The sequence below is a fragment of the Anopheles maculipalpis genome, chromosome 3RL (assembly GCF_943734695.1).
Source record: "Anopheles maculipalpis chromosome 3RL, idAnoMacuDA_375_x, whole genome shotgun sequence".
Taxonomy (NCBI): Eukaryota; Metazoa; Arthropoda; class Insecta; order Diptera; family Culicidae; genus Anopheles; species Anopheles maculipalpis.
Window position 1 is genome coordinate 38,424,135 of NC_064872.1, and position 21,727 is coordinate 38,445,861.

At 41.9% G+C, this 21,727-nt stretch overlaps 2 protein-coding genes across 3 annotated transcripts in view; one reads left to right on the forward strand and one right to left on the reverse strand.

Moving 5' to 3' along the window:
• LOC126564295 (mediator of RNA polymerase II transcription subunit 17) overlaps nucleotides 1–20,649 on the reverse strand; it is a 46,561-nt gene extending 25,912 nt beyond the window's left edge. Inside the window, exons 1-3 of one of the 2 annotated variants that reach the window (XM_050221296.1) lie at nucleotides 20,474–20,649; nucleotides 18,617–20,384; nucleotides 18,456–18,543 (exon numbers count right to left, since the gene is read on the reverse strand). In XM_050221296.1, coding sequence (XP_050077253.1) covers nucleotides 18,463–18,543; nucleotides 18,617–20,384; nucleotides 20,474–20,562 — 1,938 coding nt within the window. In that variant the 5' untranslated portion in view covers nucleotides 20,563–20,649 and the 3' untranslated portion in view covers nucleotides 18,456–18,462. Of the gene's footprint in view, nucleotides 1–18,424; nucleotides 18,544–18,616; nucleotides 20,385–20,473 lie in introns of those variants that run through there. The other variant, XM_050221295.1, reaches the window with a different exon arrangement.
• LOC126565881 (uncharacterized) lies at nucleotides 14,786–16,084 on the forward strand. Its single transcript, XM_050223091.1, has 2 exons — nucleotides 14,786–15,186; nucleotides 15,258–16,084. The coding sequence occupies exons 1-2, from the start codon at nucleotides 14,795–14,797 to the stop codon at nucleotides 16,033–16,035; spliced, it is 1,170 nt and encodes a 389-aa protein (XP_050079048.1). The 5' UTR covers nucleotides 14,786–14,794; the 3' UTR covers nucleotides 16,036–16,084.
• Nucleotides 20,650–21,727: the final 1,078 nt, after the last annotated feature.

The following is a 21,727-nucleotide window of genomic DNA, read 5'->3' on the forward strand; positions in this document are numbered from 1 at the left end:
CTTGCGAACCACGGCTCGTTCAGTGAGTTCGTCGCATAAAACTCACAACTTTTAATCTCACTCTGTATGGTACGCCATGCTGTACAGTTTGGGAATCTAAAATGTGAGAGCATTTTTTTTTTTTTCGTTAATTTGGTTGAAACTCACCTGCCACACCAGACGGGGACACACACACAGACAGAACGAACACACCGTTGCTTGTTCCGTTATGAAATCACCATATTTATTACATTCTCGACACCATCCGGTCCAGCGAAGTGCAGAAGGACGCGTCTCCTGCTTCCGACCGAGTGCACCGGTGTCGCATTAAAAAGCGGAAATCCTATTTTCCATCCACTTGTTTTAAAGGCAAAAAGCTCTACCCTTATAACCTAACCTAGAAAAAAAAGGCGCATCTAAAGCCAAAATAACTTGCCTGAAACCGGGTGTTGCTGCAGATAGAGCTAGCGAGCGAAAGCCAGATCAGCACCTGATTGAGACCATGTGTTTGGGTGAGGTACAGTAAAGAAGAAAAAAACAGCATCCTTAACGGCAAAAGGTACGACTGGTTTCTTGTATTTCTATGCACATACACTGACTTGTTTTCCTCTTCCACTACTTACACACGGAAAGGATAAACTGCACCAAAAAAAAAAAAAAAGAAATACTTTTTAAATACGCAACCGGTTGGGGTTTCAATGGAAATGGGTTAGCCAGAGCTGCAACATTTTTAATTGTAACACACGTAGCGGCAAAGGGGTAGCATTCGTTGCGTAATGCGTAACATGCGGCGTTGGAATTTGAAAATAATTTTTAATGGAGACGCATGGTGCCGCATAGGAAGGAGGACACTGTCCGTTTTATTATTCCACCGTTGAAATTGGTGAATGCAATGAGAGCTTTGTGTTTTAATTTTAAAATGCTAAAGAGTACTAAAGGCCCTCAAGTTGTACGGGATTCATCTCATGCAAGTTTGTGTGAAAAATCACGGCAGATTGTGACCATTATGCGTAGGACATAAAAATATTATTTAATTAAATCATTATTAAAATGAGGAAAGTTATTTGAAATTATTGTTAAGTGTCGCAAAAGCTAGCTTATGTATAAATCTAAAGTATAAAAACATTTCTCTAGCTTAGTTCATCATTTAAACGAGACAGTTCATACCGTAATTGAAATAATTCTACAGTGAGTCATATTTTTTTAAAATTTAAATGGCTCAATATTCGGAAAAAATAATATTTAAACATGATTTGGGTATAAAGTTGATTGAATTACTAAAACTAGATTAAAACTAGTTAGAAAAAGATTTTTTTGGACTTTATAAACCAATAGTTTTAATATTTTCAATACGTCCTACTCAGCCATGTTCACAAACAGCTGTGGAGCTTGCATGTGAGTTTGCTGCGTGCAACTTGAGGGCCTATATTACTCTTTAGCCTTTTAAAATGCTTACTCACACTGTTCTAGTGCTTACAAACCTTTAATTTTGTCCCTCTCTCTCTCCCTCTTTTTCAAGAGTTAGTGTTATTAATATATCGACAAAAGTGCGAAATAAGAGATGCAGATAATGCTTTTACATTCCCCCTTTGCTAATGTCTGTCCCTTGTCAATGAAAATTATGTTTTGATTCGCTTTTTGAACATTTGTTTCTTTTATCCTTTGCTGTACTGATATGCACCTTTTTACTTTTCTGTTGGTAAGAACTGTCAGGTAAAGGATGGTTGTGAAAAATAATGTGTTTACGCACCGGAATGGTAACAAAGCAAAAGTATGCAAATAAATAAAAGTAAAGCCCCCTCTTAAAAATTAAAGGTTTAATGCTTGGTACAAACGAAACCGTTACATATGTAGGTATAAAACGAGTGAAAGTAAGTGTCTAACTTCATTAAAATTAGCTACCGTGCAAACGTATGCGATTTTATACATTTTTATGAAGCCCACAGGGTTTGGGTGCTATCAATCGAGCCATAAACATACACATCCATATCTAACTTTCTACCCCCAACACCGAGGTGTAACATAAAAACTTCCTCAAACGCCCTTTGCACAAGATAATGCCCATAAGCGAGTAGGTAGTAACACAAGTGTAGACTCCCAAATAATAGACACCTCCAGTTCAACGAGGGAAAAGCTTCTAGTGATAGCAGAAGAAAAGCGAAAACAAAAATCAACCACGAGATAAGACACGTCGTTAACAAAGAACGAGCACGGCCCGAACTGTACGGGCTTATGATTCTATTTCTAATGTTTGTTTGTTTGTATGGTTTTCCAGCGTTTTTAACAGTTCCAGCGTACAGAATAACACTCATTTCAAAACACCCAAATACGTTAGGACTTCTCAACCTTATCACACATACTCACACACACATTCCAATCTCGGACAGTTTGCGTCTTCCTTATGACGATGTTGATGGTAGTCCTGTCCACATCGAAACAATACAAAACGGATCCATTTTATTTCGAACCCACCCCCGCCTAAAGCTAAGGTTAAAACTTCCCTCCACATTACCCGATGACCGAAGGTGCACACACGCACACACCTTCTCAATTGTCCTCCGTCCAAACCGTACCGGGAAGCACACATCGTACGGTATAATAATCGTTCTACCGTTTATCCGTCGGATACGGTGGTCTAAAAGGTGGGAATATCCCGACCTAATGCTCATGATCGCATCTCCCGTGCTTTCCGTGCTGTGCGATACATAGTTTCCACACGGTCACTGCAAACCATACACCGAACCCATGTTAGCCCGTTTTATGACGCTCATTAAACGGTGATTAGTCGGTGCTGAGTGTATTAGTGGACGAAGGTAAATTTTTGCCAACTGCGTGACGTTTGCTGTGCTGTACCAAACAAACAAAGCCACAGCGCAACAACAACCGAAAACAAAAAAAAAAAGGTTTATTAGGATGTGCAATGAACCAAGGCAGTTCTACGAAATTTTAAAGGCAAACCTTCCCGACCCGACACTTACGCGCAGGTAAAATGGGGAAGAAAAAGGAGCTTAAGATTTGTTGATAAAAAAGGTAGCCTCGTGAACCCTTCTTTAATTCCTACCGTCAAACATGGAGCACACGTATGGACGGGAAGTATGAAGTGTAATCTCCGTTTTTTTTTTTGCGAGTGTTTGTCCACCCTTACCGTTGCAGATTCTTTCCATTTGCGCTAAGAGCGTTTGCCGACCACATGTGGGATAAAACCCCCTAAAGATTACACGAAATGTGATGTGATTTCATTAGTTAGCAAACGGTTTCGCTTCTTGTGCGCTTTTCTGTTTTGCTTCTTCGCGTAAAAGTCAATGGGATCATGTATACAATTTTCCATCCCTTGAGTGGTGCACCTGTTTCACTTCAGTTCAGTTTCAGCAGTACGGATAGAAGGAAGAAAAAAACACACGAACTATGGATACTACCAGCAGTAATTAAAATTGCATTTACGCTTACGAAATCAGCACATGTTAATTAAAATTTCTCCTTCAATTATTTGATTGCACCCGGCAAGTCTGTAAAGGGGTAGATGTTCACCTGCCTTACATGATACCCGGGCAGAGTGTTCAGTTCGAGCGGGTGTACGTGCGCGAGATGCACAAAGTGTACATAACAAGCAATCTTAATCGGTTTTGTCGAGGAGCGAGAAAAAGAGTGAGACAGAGAGAGAAAGACAGTCAAGGAAAGAGGTGACTGGTCTAAAGGCTAAGAAATCGAACGAACGAACTAGGATGCGGTTGAAACAAAATGCAATTAAAGGGAACCCTCAAGAACGCTCCCGGGATGGAAATTGGAAAGAACAGCCAACGTCTTCCAAGGCAACGGGCAACGGTACAAATCCCTGCGCAACTATGTAACAGTGTTATTGAGTATGAGCTGTTTTTGTTTTTGCTTTTAAGTTCTTCTTTTAGTTTTTTTTTTTTTTTTGTGTGCAACAATTGACGCAAACAAACAAACCCATCGACGTGTTCTTGTGCTGCGTTCTGCTTCGTATTTATTATTCAATTTCCTGCATTGCGGGTGCCTGGTTTCCGGGAAGTTTAACGAATGCGAAGAAATGTCTTCCAATCAAAATCATTAATGGGATGTTTTTCTACTGACTATAATAGGATGGGATAGTTTCGGTCCTTATGGATAAGAAACACTATTAAATCTAATGATGAGCTATTAATATTTAAAGCTGTTGATAGATTATACAGTGGATCAGCATGACGAAAATAGTACATCGTACAACATTTACGTTACAAGACATTTAGTTTGACTAAAGAGTAATAAAGGCCCTCAAGTTGTACGGGATTCATCTCATGCAAGCTTGTGTGAAAAAACACGGTAGATTGTTACCATTATGCGTAGGTCATAAAAATATTATTTAAATAAATCATTATTAAAATGAGGAAAGTTATTTCAAATTATTGTTAAGTGTCGCAAAAGCTAGTTTAGGTATAAATCTAATGTATAATAACATTTCTCTTGCTTACTTCATCATTTAAACGAGACCGTTCATACTTTAATTGAAATAATTCTACAGAGAGTCATATTTTTTAATTTAAATGGCTCAATATACGGAAAAAATTAATATCTAAACATGATTTGAGTAGTAAGTTGATTGAATTACTAAAAATTCATTAAAACTAGGTAAAATAAGATTTTTTTGGATTTTATAAACCAAAAGTTTTAATATTTTCAATATGTCCTACTCAGCCAAATTTAAAAACGACTGTGGAGCTTGCATGTGGGTTTGCTGCGTGCAACTTGTAGGCTTATATTACTCTTAGCCGCGTTTTTTTCTTAAATGATTTTTTATTAGACCAAATTGCTAAAGAGTAATAAAGGCCCTCAAGTTGTACGGGATTCATTTCGTGCAAGCTTGTGTGAAAAATCACGGTAGATTGTGATCATTATGCGTAGGACATAAAAATATTATTTAATTAAATCATTATTGAAATGAGGAAACCTATTTGAAATTATTGTTAAGTGTCACAAAAACTAGCTTATGTATACGACTATTTTGTAAAAACATTTCACTAACTTATTTCATTATTTAAACGAGACAGTTCATTCTGTAATTGAAATAATTCTACAGTGAGCCATATTTTTTTAAATTAAAATGGCACAATATACGGAAAAAAATAATATTTAAACATGATTTGACTAGAAAGTTGATTGAATTACTAAAACTAGATTAAAACTAGTTAGAAAAAGATTTTTTTGGACTTTATAATCCAATAGTTTTAATATTTTCAATATGTCCCACTCAGCCATGTTCACAAACGACTGTGGAGCTTGCATGTGGGTTTGCTGCGTGCAACTTGTAGGCTTACTCTTTAGCCATTTAGTTGTATATTACTCTTTAGCCATGTACCTCTTCCACCTCTTATACCACTCCTCGAAGCAGATGGAAAACACGGATGCTGGGATGTCCTTTAGTTCCGCCGTCGCTGCGGCTTCTTTCTCCTCGATAGTGTCAAACCGATGTCCCCGAAGCGGCCGTTTTAGCCTGTTGAACAGCCAGCCAAATCTGGCGAATACGGCGGTTGCGGAACAATATGGGTGCCAGTTGTGGCGAACAACTCCCTTAAAATGACGGCACCAGGCGAGACTTCATCCGCTTCAGTCCCAAAACATCTTTCAGGATGGTGTTGACCGAGGCTTTGGAAATCCCAACACTTTCCGAAAGGTCGTCGTCAACCGACGATTGTTGACCACCAAATCCTTGATTTGGACGACGCGGGCGTCGTCGGTCGAGGTGTAAGGTCTCCCCGGACGGTCCTCATCTTCGACCTTCTCACGATCAATCTTGAAATCACTGTACGATTTGTACATATTTTTCTTTGACACACAGATGTAGATTCTAGCCCGAAAGCTTTTTGTAACATCCGCTATGTTTTCGCAGCGTTTATTTCATTGCGCAAACGAAATTTGACTGCTCTACAAACTTGGACATGGTCAATAGGGACAAAAAAACTTGGCGCAGCTCCGAAAACAAATTGTCATTCCTAGCCGGGATCATGTTGTGACTTGAAACGTGACAGAACTGTCAAAAACATACACATAGACCAACCAAAAATTAAAACAAGGGGCTTCTTTTGGATCGCGAAATTTGACATCCATTGTCACCTTACTTTTCGGACACAGTAGTATGCGGTTCGCCCACTTTTGGACATTTATACTGTATATTTAGTTACACGAGTAAAAAGAGGTTTAAAATAAATTATAAAAAACTCAAATTTTCTTTACAGAGTGAAGACAAAAGAACGAATCTTTTATTTATTTATTTATTTATTTATAATTAATTATGACGGTCCAGTGCCGTACTGTCAACACCGCTTGTGTTGAATAAATTTTATAATCATATTGATAAGGCATTTCATCCTTATTCTAAAAGTTTTATTTTCGTTTCGATTTAAAAGTCGAACAAAAAGCAATGGCGAAGGACGAATTTAAACTAATTTTTCATCAATTGCCTGGCCGATTTGCTTACTAAAAATTATTTTACATTAGTAAAAAATTTAAAAAAGTTCCATTTCCTTACTTCTTCGACGACAGAAATTTATTGTCGTCATAAATTTATTAATAAACGACAAAGCTTAAATGTTGCTTTGTATGGTAGAAATCAGTTCGCCCCAAAACAGACAACCTGCCATCGTTGGCGACGCGTGAGAAATGTGAATGTAGCAACTGTATGTGATATAAACCTTATGTGTCTAAAAGTAAGACCCGTCTTGAATCGTTACATAGCGGCCAACATAAGTTGGATATCTTTCAACATCGTCTACCCTTCCTTTACTTCGGGCTTTTTGGCCCATCACTTCATCTCAGTTTCGGCCTCCTCTGTTATTGTGCAAAGGGCTTTACGGTCTCCGGTTATGGTTGTTCGGTGCCATTCTCATGACATGACCAGCCCACAGAAGCGAATGCTGAATTTATTACGTAGCAGCTTGGTAAGATAAGCTCATTTTAGTCATGTCATTGTAGTGGCAGCTCGATTGCCATTCGAGATACATGGTCAGCATTTTCTTCTCAACCGCAGGTATAAGGAACAAGAAGCTAAACTAAGAAGAAGAAGGATGGACGACTCAACGTTGCGATCGTCTATCTCGATCTGTCGCTAACATGATTAATCCACAATCCACGTGAAAAATTTCGTTCTGCTTATTTTAATATGCATCTTTGTAAGATGCATAATAAAACAAGAAACACCTATTATTATAAGTTACACCTACAGCCGCATGATAATTATAATAATAGCGATGATTAAACAGCATTCCACCACGAACGATTGCTCACTTTCATCACGCTTCACGCAACATCAAGGGTCTGTGCTTGCCCCGGGCACCATGAATGCAAATTTGCCCTCCCTAATGCAAGATAAATCGAAATTCAACTGCACTAATTGCATCGTGCACACGAAACATTCGCCAACGCAAGGTGTTGCACCCGTTGAAAAGCACACCAAATAGGATTCGTGCGTCCCTCCTTCGGTTGCACCTGTTTTTGATTATTATTTTTTTCTTTCGCTTCGCTGCTGTTTTAATGTTTAGCAACAGCCAACAGATGGTTGGTTGCAGCTTCGTTGAGAAAAATCTGCAGCAGAAAACTTTTTTTTTTCGCAAAAAAAAAAATTGTGTGCAGAAATATATGTATGTGGCCGCGGGGGCACACAAGAAAACAGGCAAAGAAATCCACGCCACGCCACACCACGACCACCACCATGAGTCTTTTGCCATTTTCTGCTACGGCACAGAATGGCACACCTTCGGAAGGAAACGCCACTCTTCAACTGTGGAACACCTGGCATCTGGGATGTGTTGGAAGTCGGGTTGTACACAGTCAAAGAAACGGTGGTCCAAATTAAACTTTCTCGTTTAATAATATAACAATTTTTATTCCGCATTGCCACACGTCCACACGCAGCCTCGGATGTTGCTGGTTCCTCTGGACTCTGAAAAGAGAGAAGGAACAGATGCATCCACGCAAAAAAAAAAGAATGTTTCCAACTGTTTGTTTGCTCGTGTGCCATGCGCTTGTCCGCCATTCATTTGCACTAACTTTTGTTTCCGAACAGGTTAAAGCTTCACACCAACATCGCACAGGTTCGCCGGTCTACCGTCTTTTCCTCCCGTAAGCATTTGCCAATCTGATGCTGATCATTTCATTACAGCCTGTTGAGACTCTTGCCTCTGGCCCTTACCGACAACTTGGCACTGCACGTACCGACACGCTTCCGGGAAACGTATGTGCAGTTGCACTTTTAACAACGTTTCGTGCATCTCTTTTCCTTTCGTGCGCCAGCCTGGCAGCGCTGGAACCATTGGAAAACTTTTCCCTCCAGTGTGGTATTAGCATCATTATTATTATTATTATTATTACTATCATTATTACTGCTATTATTTTTATTATCATTTCCACTATCATTGTTTTTATTTTCATTCCTATCATCAGTGCCATTGCTGGCGCGTTTTCCTCACCTGCAGAACCAACCCGCGGGCTGCACTGCGTTATTACTTTTTTCACAACTCTTTACTCTCGCCACTCGTTTTTTTTTTTTTCAGTTTGTTTCGGTTTGTTTTGCTAGCGGCTAAATTCAGGCAACCTTTTTTTTGCACCCTCTAGCCCCACCTTCAGCCAATCCCCCCAGAAAAACCCCGCTACAAGTTAGTAACCCAATGAAAACTTTTACACTTCACACGAAGCTCCGTCAGCCAGCATTACAGCTCCACTTGCATGACCGTGTATGTGCGTGTGTGTTTTTTTTTTCGCCCCAGTCCGCTGTCACTAGCTCGATCCCTCGACCTATTGGGGGTAGGGAAATGGCAAGCGATTGTGAATGGATGGATGGAAAATGGGAACAAAATCATGGCCACCTCGCTTGCCATCGTGCGCCATACGCGCACAAGCATTCGATTCAATTACTATTTTATGCATTTCAATTTACTTAATTTCATACTTTGGCCTTCGTTTTGTGCAAGCTCATGCCGTCCGCGTCCCTAGTTTTGTTGCAGTAAAAGTTTATTTTCGGTTTTTTCCCTTCTGATTTCATACCAACTATGTACACTCACGTGGATGTCAGTTTTTGGTTTTTATCTCGAATTCTCGCTCCGTTTTTTTGTTATACTTCCAACACATTGCTGGAAAAATTGAAATTGATTACTCTACGTGTAATTTATGGTGTGTTTTTTCCTATGTTTATTGCTGCTTGTTTATTCGTTTGTTTCATACCAGTTTGTTTGTGTTAACTATTGCTTTAAATAGTTCATTTGGCGTAATGTATTAAATTCTTTAACGATTTAAAGGCTACCAAGTTTTACAAAAGACCCGGGGCGGCCCGGTGGTGTAGGCGACAGCGGCGCTAGTCTTCAAACGGCATTACCGAGGTTCAAATCCCATCCGGACCGTCCCCCCGTAGTGAGGACTGACTATCCAACTAACGAGGTATCAGCAAGTCTAGTAAGCCATCTGATGGCCGGCGTGACCTTAGAGATCGTTGAACCAAGAAGAAGAAGAAGAAGAAGAAGAAGAAGAAGAAGAAGTTTTACAAAAGGGTTGAAACGAAACTATCAAAAAAGGATTCCGAAACGGGAAAAAAACCACTGACCACATCTTCACCATGCGGAAATTCTTGGAGAAAATGGCTGAACAGCAGTTGAACACGTACCATCTCTTCATAGATTTCAAGGCCGCATATGATAGCATAGCCAGGGTAACAATCTACGAGGCCATGAGCTCTTTTGGAATCCCGCCCAAACTGATTAGGCTTGTTAGAATAACCATGACCAACGTCACATGCCAGGTGAAGCCTATTCCTATTCAACTTGGCGCTAGAGAGGACCATCCGTGACTCGGAGGTGGAGACTTCGGGAACCATCTTCTATAAGTCAACCCAGATCCTGGCATACGCATACGATGATGTCGAAGCTGAGACTGTATCGTACTTTAGTCCCAGTACTCACATACGCCTCTGATACATGGACCCTGTCCAAAACAGACGAAGCCCTCTTAGCCACGTTCGAGAGGACGATGTAGGAGCCGCTACAACGACGAGCTGTACGAACTGTAAGACAAACTCAACGTCGTGCAGCGAATTACGCTCGCCAGGATCCGATGGGCTGGCCATGTTATACGCATTGCACCGGACGACCCTGCTCAGAAAGTCCTTTTAGGCCGTCCACATGGACAGAGAAGGCGTGGTAGGCCCAGATTGAGGTCGGAGGATGGCGTAGAATCATCCGCCATCAAGGCCGGGATAACGGATTGGCAGACGAAGTAAATAAGACGGAGTAAATAAGTAACGGAGTAAATAAGACGTAACGAAGTTAACGTTAAGTCAATCAGAAAACTTCAATTGTCTTTTTGTCATTCTGATTTGAACATGGACAAAAGCATGGGACCATTGAATAAGTTTATTAAAATGTAAACTCCACACATTATTATTTGTATATTTATTTAATTTAATATGACTGCTGTATGCCGCCCTGTCTCCACACATTATTATGTATTGATTTATTTTTTGGAACATTTCTTTGCTTTCAACTTCACCAAGTGTTAGCTCTATCTTGGTTCATCAAACCTATTGATAAAAAGGTTGTTAGCTAGTCACCCCTCTTTCACTGTAAAAAAAAAAACTAGCCCTCGTGAAGCTAGCCAGAGGACCCCGGACCAGTTGGGAATTGAACACTGGTCCTTCGATTTGGGGTCCTTCTCCATTAGCGAATCATTTCCTTTTTTTTTCGTCCTATTCGATTCATTCCATTTTACTAATGGTCATATCTTGTTTTTTTTTTTTTGCTTAAAGGTATGCGATGTGTTTTATTAAATAATTCCTTTCGCACGATGATCACATGCACATTCCTAGAATTCTCTTTCAACATTTGTAACAACACTTGTTAACTTGATGGTTAACACACCTTCCGCAACGCTCTAGCGAAATTGTTTTTGAAACAACAAACTTGTAAAGTTGATATTTTAAGGCAATCGAAACCAATACTTTAAAAGTGTGGGAAAATTGGGGAATAACAAGACCAACATTCATAAAGAATCATACATTGTCATGCATGGTGCGTGCTGTAAAAGGAAAAACTCTGCGAGCGTACATTCACGTTGCCTACATTTAGGCGAATGATTGCTTTCGCTAGCGTAAAGGCTGTGTGAAATAAAATTTAATAAAGTTGTCGTACGCTTAAATTATGATTCTGAGTGTTCGAAAAAAAACGGAATAGAGCAGAACTTTTTAAAGCCGAGAGTATAGAATTTCCTATTATTTATCTATTGTTTGGTTAAAGTTTTTAGAAATTCAATCTCATTACTGCATGTACGGATTTTTCCGCAGCAACCAACTAATTGCAAAACCTCATCCAATCACATAACAAATAATGACCACATTTTCACCACCTCCCCCCCTCCCGCTCTCTCCTGCTCTATTTTACACCCATCCGTACATCTGAAATGATCTTCCCAAAGGCATCATTAAACAAAACGCACTTTATGATTACAATTTTTACGGTGCATTTTGTAAAGCGATCGAGACAGTTTCACCAGTGCATATTGAGCTCCGAAAATAAAACTCAGTAAAGAATTGAATGGTGATTTTTTGGAGAGCTTTTTTTTTCGTTCGGTTCCCTTCCTTCATGTTCTCGCCTAACGAAACGATACAGACCGAACGGACGTATCGCCCTCCGGTTAGTGCTTGCTAATTAGTCCAATTAGTTTGTTACTTAATTAAGGGCCGTAGCCATGGCCGTGGTTTCGCCAACCTGCAAGCACTCGGTGTATAGGTGCATCAATAGATGACGCCCTGTTTGGGAAACGAGCCACGCCAGGCGTAGGTGAGGACAAAGCAATGGTTCATGAGTGACAGCAACCGGCTGAGGATGGAAGGATGAAGCGGGAATTAGCTTAAATAAAACGTAAATTAAAAAGCACACGGTAACAACAACACTCTGAATGCATGGTGGCCCAAAATGTGCAGCACGGTAAAAGTGCGAAATAATGTTGCTAAATTTATGTGCCTTCTAGAACCCCTCCCGGAGGTAGACGACTGTTTATGGGCGAGGAGGGCAATATTTAAATGGATGCAGTTAGGATGCGTTGGATGTTGCATTTTGCATGTTTGAACAACGACGCTCACATGCATATTGTATACTTAAAATAGCATTAAATACTAGTTATGTGACCATAAATGGCGTTTCATTTGTATTGCATACCTTTAGGCGGTTTAATTTATTATTTGTTGTTTTACAAAACACCACACAGATTGTACTTTTATTTAATTAAAGCCGTTTTAAATTAAAACGGGCAAACCACTAACATTCCAAGATTGCGAACAATTGCATAAAGAAAGAAGCAAGCATAAAACCCAAAACTCGTGACCCATAAATCTGCGATGGACAATAAAAAAGGCAGAAAATGAGCGAACACGATTCTTTTACTGCACTTTCACCGATTTGTTCTCGGTTGATTGCATGCACTTGGACGGATGGATTTATGTTCGTTCAACTTTTATAACACCCAGCGATCCGCCCACCGGTGATGATGATAATGATGACGATGATGAGGAGCTGATGGGTTCGCTCCGGACACAACACAAAAGCACGTTTTGCGATAATTGATGCAATTCGATTGGTTCTGGATAGTGTCACGGTTGGCAGAAAAGAAAACAGCCGCAGTAAAAAAAAAAACCCTCTTCCCGTCACTCCCAACCCCGCATTTTTGCTTCCCGTTCGCTTGTCCAGAGCAAGATACCACGTGGTGTTTTCATCCAAGGCCATAAAACATCCTGCGCGTAAAATAAATGTCCTTACGAGAGCGGCAGAAGCCGCCGAGTCCAGCCCGGCTACGCTACTATCGGGGGCAAACAATCGCACATCGATACGACAATAGAGTGTGCCGGAAAAGTGGCACCTCCCAGAAGAACTGGAAAACGATGACGGAACAATAGCGCACACAAACACACACACATACATACCGGTTTCAGTGGGGAATCCCGAGGCTCCCGGAAGCAAGCACCGTCCGTTCCAATGTGTCGATTGTTGATTTTTATGATATTTTTATAACATCTCCGCTACGCATCACGTCCTCGTCGTCTGCGTTTTGTGCCATCCTCATTTCCTGTGCGGAACTGTATGGAAAAGCTATCTTCTAATCAACATGCTCGAAGGCAGTCGGTGGGAAATGGGGAAACCCGCCCAAGGATGGCTCCCCTTTTCACTCGTTCCTCCACTCAGCTGGAGGAACAGTTGGACGAACCAATTTTCATTTTGGTGCGCTACCATTCTATCAGCTGCTGCCGTTTTGCCTGGTCGGAAAACTGTGATCGCTGAGATTCACTGTTCCATGTGCCGCCATGGTGGGACCGACTCATCACTCGGTCGCATTCGCAAAACGGAACGACAAACTTTTCAGTACGGTTTCAGTGCCACTTTCATCGATTGGGTGAAGAGAAAAGAACATTTTCTTTCACCCGATAGGCGGTTTTCCCATGTGAAGGAACGGAACGGCGGTACGACGAAAACATCGGAGACACTTTCCTTCAGTGGGGCAGCCGGGAAAAGGCAACAAATCAATTGGAATATTTTAGTGTGCCGTTTTTTATGATTTGTTCATTTAATTTGTAGCTTCCGGATTGCGTTTTATTTTGCTTCTACGAAAATGATTTCTCTTCCATTCAAACACGCCAGCTATTTGCCACCGTGTGCCCGTTCATCATGTTTGAAAGTTCCGGAAATCGTTTCCCCCCCCCCCCCCCCCCACCCGGGTGGTGGCAGCGAACGCTTATTGATTTGTTTTTAATTTGTGCTCGCCGGAAGTTATCGGCCAACGGGAAAAGTTTTATGAATCATTAAGCGAAGCTAAGCAGCAAAACGTGAAAGAAAAACACCAACGAATTGATGGGTTTCGTTTGCTCTGCCTTCGCTTATCTTATCGCGCCATTTAAATGGTAAAATTGGGCGCTCGTTAGCTACGCCATTTGTGCCACGCTGTACGTGCGTCAATGGGAGATGATTTTAGTAGTTATTTTTATTTACTTTTTTGCTCTCGACTCTTGCATTTCCCCGTCTTCAAAGTATAGGATGTACCTGTGTTGGCGGTGGAACATTTTTTGTGTGCAAAAAGCATAATTAAGGAGTCAAATTAGTTGAGGCATGTGCATAATTTTATGGAGCATTTTTAATGGATAACTTTTCAAGGCTGAGTGAACAAATTTGAAGAACGGAGGCGTCATCGGTGCTGAACGGTGCGGTTCTTTTTTTCTGGATATGATTGGAGAAGTACATAATTTGGAACAAAAATTTCAACTTGCTACCGTACGATCACGCCGGCTATCGAATGGCTTACTACACTTGACGATACAACGTAGTTGGATAGTAAATGGGTTTTGAATCCCGGTCCTGCCGTTTGAAGACCGGCGTTTTTTTTTTTTGCTTCAAATATTTCTTTCCCAAATTGTCGATGTAGAATGGTAGGTTCAATTTTCAACGGTTAATTCAAAATTATGCCTCTTAGTTATGATAGTTTTTTCACTGGGAATGCACTGCAGAGAAGACACGTAAAATTTCAAAGCGAATCATTTATTAGCATTCATTTTATTTATCTTTTTTATTTTTTGTTATCTAAACAATCTTTTGAAGTTTTCTAGAAATGTTTTTAAAATTTCTGTGATCTTCCAGTGATTTCCCACTGTGCTGTCGATGTCACTTTTGACAGCTTTGGTTCGACGTTTGCATATTTTTTTCTACAATTTTTGTTTATGTTTCTCACGCTGGATCTACTTGAGAATAATTTTGCACTGTTTTCCATAAAACACTTCCTTGCATAAGTAAAGGTCAAAATGTTGGAAGAAGTGCAATACATTAGACTTCCGTCGAAAGCCTACCGAACGATACCCAACTCGAACAGGTTACACATTGCCGCCGATGGATTACCACCGAAGCGGCACTTTGTGAAAGTGAATGTAGCTGAATTTGTGAATGAAATTAAAAAGCGACCCATTCTTTACAACGTGCTGCACAAGGATTACAAGCGGATATGCTTGCGGAACAACTCCTGGGTTGAGGTAGCGCTGGCCATGAACTTGTCCGTGCAGGAGTGCAAGAAACGATGGCGCAGCATGCGTGATGCCTTTCTCAAGACCGTCCGCAACAAGAACGAGAACGAGCGCAAATCGTGGATACACTATCGGTTGCTAGAGTTTATGCTTCCGTATGTCGCTTTCCCTAAAGAGTCAGTACAATATAGAAGGAACTAGTTTTTGCATGAAAATAGTAACGAGGTTCAATGTGTTTCCTTTCCAGAGATTACGAAGCAGCAAACGATTATAATCAGAGTAGTGACGTTGAAGAAAGTATGGGTTATGTTGAATTTGATTCCGACGATGAACTGTACGATGGTCCCGTCACCGTGTCGTATGTGACACAGGATGGTAAACAGGTGTATCAGGTGATGCACACACCTGCCCAAGACAGCATCTCAACATCGGGTGGTGTAATAATCCAGGAGGAATCGGAAGATGAGATTGAGGATTGTAACGATGAACAGCAGCTCCTTCAACCGTTGGCCTACAATTCAACAACGGGGACTGAATACCTTTTAGCATCCTGTACGGACGACGAGAGTGAACACGAAACGGAACTTTACGAAGAGCAACCAAGTATGGCGCTAATCGACGACGAAAAGCTTACGGAACCTGTTCCTGAATGTCCTACGAGTTATAACTCTCAAGAACAGCCGGACGATACGATACCGAGCGATCCTGAATTTTCTACGAAACGGGCAAGAATAGAACCAACCAAAATAACATCTAACGAAGCTCCTTCACGATCTTCGTCCCCTTCCCCAGCTCCGTCGTTATCATCGGCGGAATCAGCAGCACCAAATCCACCACCACAGGAAGAATCTAAAGAAACAGACGCAAGGTTGGGCATTACCGATCCGGACGAAAGGTTTCTTCTCTCCTGCGCTCCGATTCTTCGAAGGCTACCCAACAAAAAGAATGTCCTAGCAAGGCTTAAAATACAGCAGATGCTGTTCGAGCTAGAGTACGACGAGAAGTATAGCTACGAAGGATCGTGATCGAATGAGAGTCTTCGTCTGCGTTGTTTAAGTTCATTCCCGGTAATTTTTTTTTTTTTTTGATGTGTTGGTTTTTTTCAATAAGGCATCCTGCAAGTCACAAACCCAAAATTAGAATGAGTTGTTTAGAATAATGTAATTTTAATCCAGGTCTCTGAATAAATATTGAATACTTAGCTGCATTTTTAACCTGCTATTTAAAAGAGTTTGATTACATGTTGGAGTCGAGAACATGATATCATGCAGAATCTTAATCCGAAAGACCCTACGGAATTTTCCGATACTACATGTGGTTAAGATAAGCTATAATCTAGCCCAGTGGTCGACAAACTTCACTACACGAAGAGAGTTTATCTAATTCAAATTCGAAAAAACTTTTCTCTTAACATGCGTCCTATTTTCTAGCGATCTAACCTAATATTTAAAGGTTTGCTTTTTTGTATAATGGCAGTTGTATGACGGCTCTCCGCCGTTCATCATTCTCGTTGTATATACATATACAAACAAAAATGATTTTTAATTGTTTTGATTCTGAGATTATCAATTGATTTGATTCCTTCTATAGTCGGAACTTCTGAACGTTTCCCCATTGAGATTGCAGCTCACTTTATCGCCCCTAGCCTATAACGGTCAGTTTTTGATAGCAGATAACTTTCGAGCTATAGAACAATCTGACCAAAATTATTCGTTGCAATTGCGTACAAATTCGAAGAACTGATCTATGCTTAAGATCCGATGAGAATATCATCTGTGTACGCAAAAGTTTGGGGGAAACAAGAGAATTTAACAACATAAACTTGATAAATCCCCCTCTCCCTTCTCGTAGATTGTACGCACGTTTTTTATGTTTATTTGTTCTTTTGTTTTTTGTTTGTTGTTGTTTTTGTTTTTGTTCTTTGTTTATTACACGTTCGCAACTGTGGCGTCGGCATGCGCCAGTCGATATTTTGGCTCCAGAATCGGTAAATGTTTATTTAGGAGATCTAAGGTCGTATCTGGCGACGTTGTCGTTGGCGGGATGTCTGGGTTCGATTCTGCAGTAACCTTACAGGGTTATTGTGGTTGTCGGCTCCTTGCGTTTTACTGGCGTCAGGGTCGCCAGCAACACCATTATATCACTAAACCAATTGAATTAGGTTTGGACGACGTGTAGTTGTGACTGGCAGTTTTACTGTTGGCAGAATGCGTGAGTTAGATGCTACTGTAGCTGCACAAAGTTGTAGTGGCTTTCGGACTCGGGCGTTCTGCTGATGGTGGGGCCGCCAGCCACAACATCGAAATGCTTGCAACGACATGGAGTGGTGAATCACCACAAACTATCCGCAACAAAGGGGGTTTCTTGGGAGCCAACTGATAGTGTCCACGGCTCGTTGCTCCAAAGAGGCGACAACCCCTTAGCAGACATAGAGAGGACAACTTAAAAACCATACCTGGCAGCAACAACATCCACAACCGAGCTCACACGGGATAAGGTGCACTTGAATTGAGAGAGAAGGAAATGTCTACCCTCAAAATAGGATATAACTTTGATGAATTGTTAAGTTAGATATAATATTAGATTTTAAGGAATACAACAACAACAATTTTAAATAGCGATGTTGGATCAAATATAGGGAAGGCTATCGTTGCGAATAGTGTAGGGTAGCGAGCTCGAAAGCTGCCGGGAGGCACCACCTCAATAAAGTGAGGACTCTGATTGTGCGCTTCTATTTCAAAAAGGTAGCTATTCGCCATCTGGCAACTCTTCATCCTTAAAAGACGAAGCTTCGCAGTCTTCGAGCTCTTCGCCATCACCAGATAGCTTTTCGTACTCTTCGAGCTCTTCTATCTCACGAAGTAACACTTCGCACTCAGTGATCGTGGAGCCACCGGGAGTCCTCACCTCCCACATATTAGTCAGCGGCTTCAATCCCACCTTTAAAAAGAGCTACTTTACAAAACACTAGTTGTTAACATACTACAGGTCGATGAACCTTCTGACCTACTATGGAATTATGGTGGTCGCCACAGGACTTGCAACACAGAACATGAACGATTCCTCCATTCCTCCATCTACGGCTGCATCCGATCTCCGACAGGTTTTACTGCACTTGATGCAAACAACGGGCGTCCTCCGTCACCATAGTCCAGGACTCGTACCCGTAGAGGACTACCGGACGTATCAGTATATGGTGTATCGTGCATTTCTTGTGTTATTGAAGACTTCTGGAGCAGGTCTTTGAAGAGTACCCGCATGTGATATGCAAAATTTTCAAGCACAATAGATTGCTCACTTGGTATTGATTCTAGACGTATGTATTATTTTATTATTTTTATGTATACCGATGTGACGAATGAAATACACTTCCAATAGCGAACGATAAAAGAATGACGGAAGAATGATGATGAATAGTATGATTAACCGTACAGTGCTGGAAGTAAAATACTCTACGACTGGCTGGTGAGGCTTGCCATCAAGAATTCCATTTTGTTGTGGAAATTTTTTCCCTCCATCTTATCAAACCGAACCTATGGCGAAATAAAAAAAAAGGAAAATCATTTTAAAAACGTCAACATACCAGCATGACACTGCTAAACGGACCTCCTTAAAGTGACCACCCAAATGTTCCCAGTGCCGTCCCTGCACAAGCGAACCGGGGAAAAAGTCCTTGGCCGGACTCTGCGCAATGTACACCTTAACATCGATCTGCGAATCACAGCGCACCTGTACCGCGATCAATCGATCACTGTTCGGCGATGCCAGCACGCACGAACTCGCATTGCCAAGCGGTTCCACCGCGCCGATACCCAGATGGCTGCTGCTGGAAAGAATCTGCCATGCCATACATTTTGCCAGATTCTGCAGACACACGATCTGATGTTGGCTAATTTGACAGAGGATCAGATCGCGCAGTTCTTGCGGTTCGTACGACATGTGCATGATGCGGCCATCGCGACAGATACACTTGAGCGAGCGTTCCTTCACGTGAATTACCAGCGAAGTGCGCAAATTCGCATCGTACCCGTGCGATGTAATGTTAATCTTTACGCACGACATGGTCGGACTGTTCATCGCGTTCCAATGGGATGTTATCATCGGATCCTTCACGTCTCGGGCGACCGTATCTAGCACGTATTGCGTTCGGCGGCGTGTGAAAATGTGTTGCGCTTGGGCAATGATTTGCTCCAAGAGCGTTTGTGATTTTGTCATTTCAAGCAGCTCGTGACGGTCGACCGCTGAGGGACCGGCCAGCATACGCTTCTTGCTCGGCCCGAGCGGACCACTGGCCGGATGCGGAAATGGATGGTGTGTGTTCTTGTGATGAAACTCTCGCAGCAACTGATGCAAACTATGCTCCAGTACGTGATCATGGTCTTTGATCGGTTCGGAGCTGTTGTTCGAATCGGAAGACGTCGAGTGACATAAGCTGATGATGAGCTGAATGCCTGGTAGCAGGGTCGCACGGATTTGATTGCCCACGACGACGTGTGGGATCGGTGCTTGCAGTTGGACCGCTTCACGGGCGAGCTGATTGAACAGTTCCTTACAAAACAGCACATTCTGCGCGTACTCCAGCGTTTGTTGCCAGGCACCGGCCTGTGGAACGAGCTGTGTCGATCCCATCATGTTTACCGTAGCAGTACAGAGATCTTCCTGATCCTTCTGCGTAATCACCTTTATGAACGCAACACCCTGCAGCTCGGTAGGTACGTTAACACGCAGTGCAGAATTTATCTTCGGACAGGCTACCGTTCCAGCCGCACTGGATCCGGACGGGCTGGCCGGTGGTGAACCGGATTCTTCATCTTCCGCTTTCGTTACCTCGAACATTCCCGGGTGCATAAACTTCGAACCGGCCGTCCGATAGCTCAGATCACCAATAATAGTATTCGACACCTTCTTCAACCGCCAGTTGCGTCGCAGGCGTAACAATTCAATGTGGAAATCGGTCGAATTGGAACGATTCACTCCTTGATCGCTCTGTACCGCTTTCAGCCGTTCGACACCACTCTGTAGAATGTTTGCCGCACTGGCCAAAGCTTTCTTTCGGGCGTACACAAGCACCATTTGCTTCACTTCCGGTGGTTCCTGCGGGATTGGATCGAGCACCATGTATCGTTTTTCCTTCGCAATGTTCAACACGTCGGACAGGACACAGACTTCCGTCAGTGCTTCCTTCAGCTTGTTGCGCACCGAGTCCCAGGGCCACAAACTCGATTGGAACTGTTCCTTTGGATCTTTCGATTCCTCCTCCTTCTTTTCATCTTCCTTTTTGATAGATTGCTGCAGCAGATCGATATCGCTGGATGTTTTGCTAAAGTCGATCTTTGTTGCACATTTGGCGAGATGTTCCGAAAGTGTCGGTGGGCTGTTCACCGGATCAGGGCGAATAGAATTGCAAGAAAACCTCAGAAAAAATGAAAAACACCCAGCCGGGAGTATGCACGGTTTACTTACAGCTGGTATATTTCAGTTCCGTCATACGCAATCTCCTGTATTTGATTTTCTATCGGTGCCTCCACACTAATGTTCGCCGAGAGAGACATTTTGGAGGAATATTTGTGCGATATTTACGGGTAAATAGATAAATAATTTCGGAACCGTATTCGTACACAAAAATGCAAGCCTTTTTGTTATTCTCGTTTTGACAGTTTGGAAGCAAAACTCTACACAGACGTCGTTTGATGGTTGAAACGTCTGAAGAAGACATATGACGAATTTTTCTTCAACAAACAAGATAAAAATAAAAACATTATTAATGTATTTATGATGATCGCAATATCCCTCTAATTATGAGTGTAATTAAAACAAAGTGTAATTAAAAATAAGTAAAATGTAAGGAGTTTTCCTTCCATTATATAGATTAAGCGTTTCCACATTTGACAGATTGTGAGCGTTGTGTAGAGATGGATCCCAAACCCTGCAAAGCTGCCAGTGTAGACTTTACTTGCCATAGGAAAGTTGCAGCGAACGGTCGACGCTCGATAGTGCTCCGTAAAATTCAAGTGAAAAGTGCATTCAAACCTCATCCAACAGTGCAAAAACAAAAACTGAACTAACTTTAACCACCTGCCATTCGCCATAGCCCCAAAACCGAGATCAGTGCGGGCAAAATTAGAGCTGAAAAACAGTGCATCTTTCACCAGCGAAAACCAACGCCATCTTTTTTCCCGTTCACGGTGGTGCGCATTATCGATTTTTCACCGATATATACGGGTACAAGTTGCCACCAATCGTCGGGAAGAACTTTTCATCGAACAGTGAAAAGCAAGGCAAAAGCCAAAAGTTACTTCGAAATCTGCCCCAGCCACTCGTCGATTCGTTCCACGGCCGCCTTCGACGGACATCGAAAATTAAGCTCCGCTACCGTACCCACACCACACACGCCATTAAGCCGTCCCGCGCCCGCCCACGACGTTAATCGCCCACCCACGACGACGGTAACCATTTCCACCACCACAAAAAAACGCAAAATCTAGTTTTTCTCTTCGTTCGAAACGCCCGACAACAACACCAGAACTTTTCCTCTGTATGATTTTGTCCTTCAAAAACGTAAACCCGCCTGTTCCTCGATTAAATGCAAACATAAAGCCAAGGAAAACTGCAACAACCACACCTCCCATTACCAACCCTCTCTACTCACATCCACTGTGCCGCGCTTGCTGTAGCGAAAAAAAAAGCCGATTTTTAAAAACGATAAATTCATCTTCC

Bases quoted from the DNA above. Each gene is read 5' to 3' on its own strand.
- LOC126565881 (XM_050223091.1), top strand. From the start codon at position 14,795: ATGTTGGAAGAAGTGCAATACATTAGACTTCCGTCGAAAGCCTACCGA. The intron at 15,187-15,257 runs GTCAGTACAATA...TTTCCTTTCCAG, and splicing joins TATGTCGCTTTCCCTAAAGA to AGATTACGAAGCAGCAAACG.